At 53.5% G+C, this 10,425-nt stretch overlaps 1 protein-coding gene across 1 annotated transcript; it reads left to right on the plus strand.

The window, feature by feature from the left end:
- The first annotated feature begins 343 nt into the window (after positions 1–343).
- PI16 (peptidase inhibitor 16) lies at positions 344–10,024 on the plus strand. Its single transcript, XM_074925823.1, has 7 exons — positions 344–374; positions 1,507–1,616; positions 4,109–4,327; positions 4,944–5,053; positions 5,862–5,950; positions 6,383–8,263; positions 8,619–10,024. Exons 1-7 carry the CDS (start codon positions 344–346, stop codon positions 8,756–8,758), a joined length of 2,580 nt encoding a protein of 859 aa, XP_074781924.1. The 3' UTR covers positions 8,759–10,024.
- The last annotated feature ends 401 nt before the right edge of the window (positions 10,025–10,425 follow it).

The following is a 10,425-nucleotide window of genomic DNA, read 5'->3' on the forward strand; positions in this document are numbered from 1 at the left end:
TAGTGCCAGGGGCTACCTGGAGCTTGGCCCTTCGTCTCCGCATCACGTTTGCGGAGACTTGTAGGTGTGTTGGGGTCTTCTCAGCAATGCCTTGTTCCTTGTAAGCCAAGCCACAGTGAGCTGATTGGAGTTGGAGCCAGCGTTGATCCTTTCTAGTTGTTCCTCCAGGTCTCTGGAGATGCAGCAGCAGAGCTTTGGAGGTGTCTCAGCATGGAGACAGGTTTGCCTTGACAGAGACTGCAGTCCTGAAGTTCACCTTAGCAGTAAAGGGCAACCTCTGGTTCGACCAGAGGAGTTGTTAGCCTCAGACCCTGCTTGCAGAAATTGTTGGACTGTTGAGACTATGGTAGACCCTGGGCCTAACGACAGAGAAGGTAATATGCAGAGGTAAGAGATGAGGGGGGTAGTAGGAGAACTACTGGGGCAAGAGGGATGATCAGCGTGGTCCAAAGCAAAAGGAGAAATGGCAAAGCGTTGCCTGGGGAGCCAGGAGGGGAGAGAGGGAGGCCGAGCCGACAGCGTGTGATTAACTTGGCTCTGCTAGCCAGAGCTGCCCACCCGCTGATCCTTTCTAATAGCCTGCGATCCCCAAAGGCAGCTCCTGGAGCAGAGCCGGGGCGCTTGCACAATCACAGATGGGGAGGAAGAGGCTGCAGGCAGGCTGGAGGGTCTCTGCCAGACAGGCTTGGTTCAGGACACCTGATGTTGGGCCCTGCGGGTGTCTGCCTAGCGGGGAAGGAGCACAGCCTGTCCCTCCAGAGCTAATGGTCCGGCTACTCCAGCCAGCCCTGAAGGCAGCTATAGACTCAACTCCCCCTTTTTGGGGCAATTTCAGCTCTATACCCTGTTCTCCTGATGGCACAGGGAAGGGGCATCAACCCTTGGCTTACCCCCACCAGCAGCCTGGGGGAGCCCTTGGGGGGGCTGTTCCCAGCTGCCCACTGCTTTCCCCCAAACGACTCCCACCCAGGGAGTTGCGATGCTGCAAACTGTTCTCAGCCGTTGCATCTTGCCTTCGTTTCTACACAGCTGCATTCCAGGGATGGGGAGGACCGTTGTATAAAACAGGGTTTTGCCAGTTGCCATGGGATTATTGTTATGGTTGAGGAGAAAAGGGACAGGAGGTAGAAGAGGGGACCTATAACTGAGGGCTAAAGGGATGTCCGAGGTTTGGAGCAGCGGAGGTTTGGATGAAAACACCAGCGCAGGGATTATGGTTCAGACACAGGGTCTGTCTCGGGGAGTGGACCCTGCACACTCCTTGGCACCGGCCGTGCTGCTGCTTCTCCATCACAGCCGAAATGTGAGATGGGTGTGTACCGTGTGGCTCCGAAACTCTGCTCTAATAAAGAAATACATTTCCTCCCCAATCTTCAAGCTGCTGGGTGTTCCTTGCTTTTGGGAGGTGCTTTAAATCTGACTGCCAGAGCCGTGGGCTGCTAAGAGCAGAAGCTGGCTGCATGATGCTGAGCTCAGGTCTTCCTCCTGTTTTCCTGTTGCTCACAGCGCTGGAGCTGAGCTGGTCCTTGAGTGATGAAGAAAAGAAGATAATCTTGGATGGGCACAATAAATACCGCTCCCAGGTGTCTCCTCCTGCTATGGATATGCTGAAGATGGTAAGAGGCTTTTAATGCAGGGGAATGTCAGAGGGTGTTTTTGTAGTGCAAGCCTCAATCTTTATGCTAGGAGAGATTGGGGTTTTCTTTAGGGGAGGCAGAACAATTCTTGTGTAGGGTCACAACTAGGTGTCAGTGGAGGAGTTCCCTAAATTGCCTCTGAAGTGACGAGTTTCCTTTCACCTATAGAGTTGGCTTTGATCATTCCTGGAAGTTCTGAAGTGTGATCCACGGCCCCTGATGCTCTGTGTGAGAGCAATGCAGCTCCCTCTCACATTAGCGCCCGCTGGAGCTCCTTGTGATGGGGAGAGAGGGCAGGAAAGATGTTGCCATGAGCAGGTGCCCCGGGCTGGAGGGGGAATCCTGCTGTGGGGCATCGCCTGGTGTGTTTTATTTGCCTTTTCAGGTCAATGGGCTTTTATCTATGGGAGGGAACCTCAACTTTGAACATGGCAACCAGGTCATTCAGTTGCTTGGGCTTTCCATCACACTCCTAATCCTCACCGTGGCTTGTGCATGGCTGTCTTGGAGGTGAGGGATTCCCCATTTTTCTTGGGGAAACTGAGTCAGGGCCCCACCATCATGTGTGGCTGCAGTGGGAGCAAAAGCGAGCTCTCAAGCTGGTGCTGCTTTTTGTCTTATTCAGGCCCTTGATTTGATTAAAATTTGGCTGTCGTGTTTTATCTTGCACCACATGTGATTTTTCTCACTGTTTGCAAAACGCCTGGAGGAGCAGGACAACTGTTTATCATGGATAGTTGGAGCGCTTTTGTCTTTTGGTCACAGTGTACTTAGAGGAGACCTCCCTGCCTGGCCCAAAAGTTGCCCAGGCTGAATTAGAACTTTGTGGTCTGGTAAACGGGAGCTTACCAAGCAAATGGAGCAAAAAGCTATATTCAGGCATAGGAGATCTGACTAGTGACTTCAGACTCTGAAGGAACAGAGCCAGAACCCTAAGCACCATGATCCCACGGAACCCACCAGGGCAGAGCACAGGAAACTCAGAGTATAAGGGCTTTGGAGTCAAAGCCTGAGGGGAACGATCCCTTCAGGTTCTGAAGTCAGTGGCAATTCTGAACCAGTGACTGCTGCTCCTGGCTGAAGCTCTGATTGCAGATCGTGTGCTTTGAGGTGCTCCCCTCCTCAGCATCGCTTTGTTTTTGCTTAAACATACAGGACCCGCTCACAGACTGGTGCCAAAGGCTTTTTTTTTTTTTTTTTTTAAGCACAACAAATGTTTAGCAGCCCTGATGATTTCTTGGTAGAGGTTTTCCATGAGAGCGCCGTGCTTGCCTCCCTCCTGGGACGTTTGCATGAGCTGTCTTCGCCTCCGAGTTCACCTGCTGCCGTGGCACCGTGCCCGGCTGAGGTCACCCTGCGCTTCTGTTTGGGACACGGATCTGGTTGCTGTGGAAATAGTTAGGCGATGGGGGGGATACATAGCCTAAAGCCACTTTTCTTTTTTAATGAGGCAAATCCTGCAGGTGCGAGTCCCCTGTTTATGGAGCCCAGCTCCGTGCCAGAGGGAGAGGAGTGTGCGCTCCCCAAACTGGGTTTCCAGCCGTCGCTCTCAGCCTGGCTCAGGGCCACGGTGGGAGGTCAATGTCTGTGCCCCCATCCAGATATTTTGGTGTCCTTTGCCCCTGGTCTTTTTGTGCTGCTGCTCAGGGGCCCATCCGCATCCCCTCAGCACCCCATGGGGACATGTCATGCATCAGGGCCGTGCTCTGTCCCCCTCTGCCTCCATCCAGGAAGGTCCCCCCTTAGGACCTGCTGTTTGCTGGGCTGCCTTCCAGCCCCCTGCAGAAGCAAAGCTTCTGTCTCCATCAAATGGTACAAGGACGGTCCAAACAGCTGCGGTGTAGGGTTCCTTGTATGCCTCCCTGCAAAAAAACCCTCTCCTCCTCCTCCTGCTGCATATCAATGTGACCGGCGGGGGACCACGGGCTGGTGGGCTCAGCTGGCGGTGGGGCTGCTGCGGCTCCGAGGGGGCTCTTGGCAGGCAGCCGGGCAGCCGCGTCTCAGATCCAGGAGAGCAGATGATATTTCCCAGGAGTGTGTGCTCCCAGGCTCTGTGCAGCTGCCAGGGGAGATGTGTCCTGCTCTCCTCCCATCTCAGCCCCGGTCAAAGAGGGATGGGATGGCCCCAGGCCCCCTCCTGCATGACCTGGAGTGAGTTTCCTCCCTTCCTCTGTGTGAATTCATGGTTTCTCCACCCTGAGTTGAGGATGATGTTAGAGATGCTCCAGGCAAAGTTGTGAGAGTTGTGCTGATGCCCTGACCTTCCCCTGTTTGACCTCTAAACTGAAGTTTGGGTTGTGCTGGGACTGACTGTGGAGCTCCCATCTCCTGAGAACTGTGTTGGGTAGGGATTAGAAGACTCATGAATGGGGAAATTGTGGCCAGAGAGCCCAAGAATCCTTGGTACGTGTCCTGTGTGTGTTGGAGAGCCTGGTGTGCCTCTCTGTATGCTGACACCAAGCTCCTTTCAGAGCTGGGACATGGAGCTGGAGGCCTTTGCTCAAGCCTACGCAGAGAAGTGCATCTGGGACCACAACAAGGAGAGGGGCCGACGGGGGGAAAACCTCTTCGCTATGGCCCCAACCCTGGACCTAGAATTTGCTGTGGAAGACTGGAACGGGGAGGAGAAATACTACAACTTGACAACTTCCACGTGTGCCCCTGGACAGATGTGTGGCCACTACACTCAGGTACCAGGCTGCTGGGGTGTAGGGATGGGGGTCTTGGGAAAGGAGCTGTACCAGAGCCCCAGCTTCTCCCAAAGTCTTTGCAAAGCGATGGGGAACCAGGTAGGAATCAGAATGGTACAGGGGGACCTGGGCATGCTGCCAGGCATGACCAGCCTTTGGGAGAAGACCTCTTTTAAACAAGCTCTGCAGCCCTGTTTGGCTACTCAGCAGAGCTGCGTGACAATTTGTCTTAGGTGGAGTTATGAGGTCTGAGTGTTTCTTCACAGCTTGGGTGGGGAAGGAGGAGCAGAGGTGTTGGTGGTAAATACGAGGACAGATGTACACAGGGTTCTAGGACCAAAGCAGAGATGGTGATGCTCTGCCCCGATGGACTATGTGGGAGGAAAGCTGTGGCACTTGGATGTGTGGGCAGCAGCCCTAGATTGGGAAGGTGTCCCAGACACAAGGGGCAGGATCCTGAACGCTAAAGCAGTGTGGGGATCTGGGGCACACACTAAGAGATGGGGGGGGGCATTGGTGTGGTGATAAAGGAGCTTTCAAGGCCAGGGCACAGGCTGCCAACAGGGCATCTGTCTTCCCCCACTCACCTCACTCTTACCCCTGGTCTTTGTCTTAGGTGGTCTGGGCAAGCACGTATCAGATCGGCTGTGGGGCAAAGTTTTGTGAGAAGATCGAAGGAATCGAAACAGAGGACATGTACCTGCTTGTTTGCAACTATTACCCGCCGTAAGTCCCATGCCTCGTGTGGCTTGGTGCACCTTGATGGGGTTTCTGTGCTGGAAATGTCCTTCCTTCGGTCCCTGTAGCAGAGCAGGATTTGGCCTTGATCAGAAATAACAGCAAAGCAAGTCCAAGAACAGTCTTTGTTAATCTTGGGTTGGTCACAAAGGAAGGAAGGGTTGTCTGGTGATCCTCGCCCGTGATTGCAACTGTTGAGGTCTGGTTCAGCTCCTGGCACAGACCCAGGGAGGGACCTCCCCCCTCTCCAAGAGCTGCCCACGGCCGACACTCCCAGTAGCTGAGGGTACAAGCAGCAGCTCCCTGCTCTGCGCCTTGTTCTTCCCTGCCGGCAGCAGCGGTTGCCTGGGGTGGAGAAACATGTTTGCACCAGCAGGAAGGGTTGGACGTGGGAGGAGAGGTGAGTGTCTGCTTGCAGAGCCCTGGGACCAGCCTTGGGAACGGCTTGCTTGGAGCTGGTGAGGCCGAACAAGGGTGGCCAGTCGCTGCAGACCTTCTCAGGGGTCTTGAGCAGAAAGGAGACGTCACGTGTGCAGATACCCCTCGACTGCTCTGTTCTGAGGGGTGCTGAAGGATCTGCTCCATGGAGCTGTCTCCCCTGGTTTTAGCAGCCTTGGGGTCAGGCCATTGAGTAAACAGCACTGACAGTGTGTGGCAGGAGACCGAGACCTGTTGTTTTACATTAATCCCGAGTTTTGTCTTGGCTGGGATATTCCAGTTGAATCAGACCCCCTCTTTGGGATGGGTGTTTCCCCCTCTCTTCATGCCACTTTTTCTTGGTGTCTTCTGCTTCCAGGGGTAATATGAAAGGCCGAAAGCCATACAAGGAAGGACCCTCATGCTCGCAGTGTCCTGAGGACAGAGTCTGTGTCAACTCCCTGTGTGGTAAGTGAAGTCGTGACGTGTCCCTTGACAGGCTCTTGGGGCTCAGATCCCTGTGGTGGGGTCCAAGCTCTGATCCCTCCTGGAGCTTTGGGGAGCCCTCACCCAGCAGCTCCAGGGCTGGACCATGAGACATGAGGTGCAATGGCAGCGCCTACGGCAGGTCAGCTGCCTCGAGGAGGAGCAGACAAGGACCCCGTACCCCCTGAGCCAGCCATGGCTGCCCCCATCCTGAGGCAGGAGGTTGTGTGAGGGAGACAAGATGTCTCCAGGTTGGGAACCCCGGAGCAGGAGATGGCCCAGAGTGACCTGAGAGGGGTCGGCTGTTGCTTCCCACTGCCCCGGTTGACTGCTGGTGGCCCCGCTCGGTGCAGGGGATCCGCTGAGGTCAGCTGAGCCCGGCCCTAACCCGTGGCCCTTTTCGTCTCTTACCAGAACCCATTGTAGAAGAGACCACTCCAGCCCCTGTGACAACAAAGGCAAGCCCATCCGCCCCAACCACAGCCATGCCAAAACCCACAACCACAGCCAAACCAGCACCCACAACACCAGTGCCCACCACAGCCAAACCAGCACCCACAACACCAGTGCCCACCACAGCCAAACCACCACCCACAACCACACTCCCAACTACAACCACAGCCAAACCACCCACAACTACACTCACCACAGCCAAGCCAAAACCCACAACCACGCTCCCAACCACAGCCAAGCCAAAACCCACAACCACGCTCCCAACCACAGCCAAGCCAAAACCCACAACCACGCTCCCAACCACAGCCAAGCCAAAACCCACAACCATGCTCTCAACCACAACCACAGCCAAACCACCCACAACTACACTCACCACAGCCAAGCCAAAACCCACAACCATGCTCCCAACCACAGCTAAGCCAAAACCCACAACACTAGCACCTATTGCAACAACAGCCAAGCCAAAACCTGCCACCACCCTCCCACTGACAACCCCAGCCAAGCTAAAACCTGCAGCACCAGCAGCCACCACAGCCATGGCCAAATCAAAACCCACCATGCCAGCACCCACCACCACTCCTGCCCAGCCAAAGCCCACCATGCTCACAACCACCATGCCAAAACCCACCACAACCACTACGACTAAATCAACACCCACCACGCCAAAGCCCACCACAACCACCACTACAACTAAACCAAAACCCACCACAACCACCGCTACCGCCAAGCCAACACCCACCACACCAAAGCCCGCCACAACCACCACTACAGCCAAACCAAAACCCACTACAACCACCACTACAGCCAAACCATCACCGACCACGCCAAAACACAGCACAACCACCACTACAACCAAACCATCACCCACCACACCAAAACCCACTACAACCACCACTACAACCAAACCAAAGCCCACCACACCAAAACCCACCACAACTACCACCACAACCACCACTACAACCAAACCATCACCCACCACAACCACCACTACAACCAAACCATCACCCACCACACCAAAACCCACCACAACCACCACTACAACCAAACCATCACCCACCACAACCACCACTACAACCAAACCATCACCCACCACACCAAAACCCACCACAACCACCACTACAACCAAACCATCACCCACCACACCAAAACTCACCACAACCACCACTACAACCAAACCAAAGCCCACCACAACCACCACTACAACCAAACCATCACCCACCACACCAAAACTCACCACAACCACCACTACAACCAAACCAAAGCCCACCACAACTGTGGCTAAGCCAAAGCCTGCTACAGCCAAGCCAACACCTACCACTACGACATCAGCAAAGCCAAAAATCACCACACCACCACCAGCGCTTAGCACAACAGCCAAGACACAAGCGAAAACTTCCACAACCACAAAGCCAGAACCCACTGAAACAGAAACACTCAATCCTACCGAGGCAACTGTGTTAACTCTTTCCTTTGAGCCCACGTTAGACCTGGATTATAAAGTATCTCCAGAAGTAGAGGTAGACACTGGAGAGCCTGTCAGCCCCTTAACTACAAAGGATCCAGCCTTACTAGAAAGCATGGGCACAGCCTTCAGCCCCAGATCAGTCCCAGAAATGAATAAAGATGTGAAAGAGGATGGGAAAGAGAAATCAGCCTTTTCCAGTCCACCTCCATCCCCCAGCCAAATTGTTCCAGAGATCAAGTTAGTTTTCAATAAAGGTGAACTCATAACCCCCTCAAAGTCAGTGGTTTTCAGCCCTGAAGAGCCTACCTTCTTGCGCTTAACATCATCTTCCAAAGAAAAAAAAGGGCAGAGCCCTGCTTTCCAGACCTCCCTCTCAGGTAAGGTGATTGTGGGGTCTGTCCTGGCATGGACACGCAGACGTCCAGTGATCCCCAAGCAGCATGGAGAGTGCTTGGGAGGAACCAGTATCAGACTGGTCCTCTGGATCCTCCTCTTGTGTGTGGCACCAACCCTTTTCCTCACTCTTTCCTCTAACGCTGAAAGGTCGGATGTCTCGTTCGTGCAGCATGGTTCTGTTTACAGCCTGCTCCCCACTAACCCACGGCCGTGTCACGCCTTCGCTGGATCGCTGCGCTGCTGCCTTGGTGCACGTCACTGATGGACCTGCATGAGCGGGAGGTTCTCTTTTGTCCCCATCTTCCCCCTTAACTCTGGCTTTTCTTCTGCCAGCAGGTGCCCTGGACACTGAAGAACTGGAGACAAACTCAGACCAGACGAGCATGGATCAGCCCACGGCTGGAGCCCCCGCTACCTACTTGGGGCTTTCACTCTTTCTCCTACCCAGTGTCATCCTGGTGGGCCTTCTGCTTTGAATGGTCTTTCTCAGCTGTCCCTGCACCAGTCACCAAGGCTTTCCTCAGCATTGGTTGTTCCACAACGCTGGTAGGCTTGGGAGACACCACAGACAATTCCGGTTGACACGCTCTCTTCTTACCCTGCCTCATCTGCTCCAGCCCCGGCGAGCCAAGGGCAGCTGGCAGTCCCATGGGAATTTGGTCCCCTTCCTGAGGAGACCCAAGGGCAGGAGGGTGTCTGCCATAATGCTGGTGACCTTGGACCCTTCTCCTTTCTTCCCAGCCAGCCTGGGCTTCTGGTCCGTTTCCAGACTGGAAGTGATGAGCTGTCCCACCCACCTGTGTGGCTGGCAGGCTCCGCCGCACCGTGTCCCCAGGGAAAGCAGAATGACTTGGAAACGCGAGTGGCCATGAGACATGGTGGTTGGATTTGGTGTTTGTCAGGATGAGTTTCCAACAAAAATGCTCTTTTCCCCTCCTGATGTGTCTGTCTGTCTCAATTTTGGAGAAGCTTCATCTTTTCCTCCACCTTGTCAAAAAGAGTGGCTTTTTTTTTTTTTTTTTTTTTTTTTGTTCCACAGGAGAGGTTTTCTATTTCCTTCCTGGTTCTGGTAGCTATGGCCAGTACTACCCAGATGTACTCCTTTCTCCTCCTCACACCTCGGCAACCCTTGTCTCTTCCTCTCTTCTGCTCTCTGCCACATGTACCCATTCCACAGTTAGTCCATTGCCATGACGTTATTTTACGCGTGTGCCTGCACCTGTGTGCAAGCACAGAAGAAAACCCTTCAGTGCTAAAGAGGAGTTACCGACTCCTCTGTACAGCTTTCTTCTGCATGGCTTCCTTCTTTGCATAACTTAAGTGTATTTGAATTTAGATACAGATCCCAGTTGACATATATTTTGTGTGTGGTGGAACCTGGTCCAGGAGAAAAAGGTCATTACATGTGCTGGTACAATTTGAGCTCAAGTCACGTGAATGATGTTGGAGATTACTGGTGGTTCCAGGAGTTGTTACAGGACCACTTTCATTGTCTGGGACGCTGCGTGTTTTATTCCCTCATGTCTCCCCTCCCTTCACCTGAGGATTCCCAGGAAGGTGTGTTAAATATGGCTCAAGCTTTGCAGACCGGTGGAAGGCACTAGGAGATACAGGCCCTTCTCTGGTTGTCACATCCTTTGATTTCTTAAGCAGATGAGGTGGAGAATGTCCTGAAGGCCAATATTCGTGTCCTCCCCCATGATGTTGTGTCCTGTTCATCCCCAGAGCATGCACTGAATAAATCCTGTTGTGAAACCCTGTTGTGGGGCGTGCAGTGTCTCACTGGGGGATTTGGAGGCCGGGGGCCTGCTTATTATATCTGTAAAATGTCCTTGACTGTGTGCTTAGGTAGAATTGCTAAAAGACAGTGTGGGTCCTGGGGGTGTTGAAAGATTTTTTTCCTTTCCAAAAGCATCCGGGTGCCGATTTTTGCAAGGTTGCAATTTAATGTTTTTAATACGGTGTAAAAGCAGCAGCCAGGAGGAGATTGAGGATGACACAGGGAATATTTCCCAAGTGTCCTGCTTAGTGCAGAGCAAAAATATGTCCCCACCAGGAATTTTTGGGCAAGGAAAGCAAGAGCAAGAGAGCTCAGAACAAAAAAAAAAAAAAAACAAAACTGGGGCTGGGGCGCTTCTGGTTC

Source organism: Athene noctua, chromosome 23 (genome assembly GCF_965140245.1).
Source record: "Athene noctua chromosome 23, bAthNoc1.hap1.1, whole genome shotgun sequence".
NCBI classification, from domain to species: domain Eukaryota; kingdom Metazoa; phylum Chordata; class Aves; order Strigiformes; family Strigidae; genus Athene; species Athene noctua.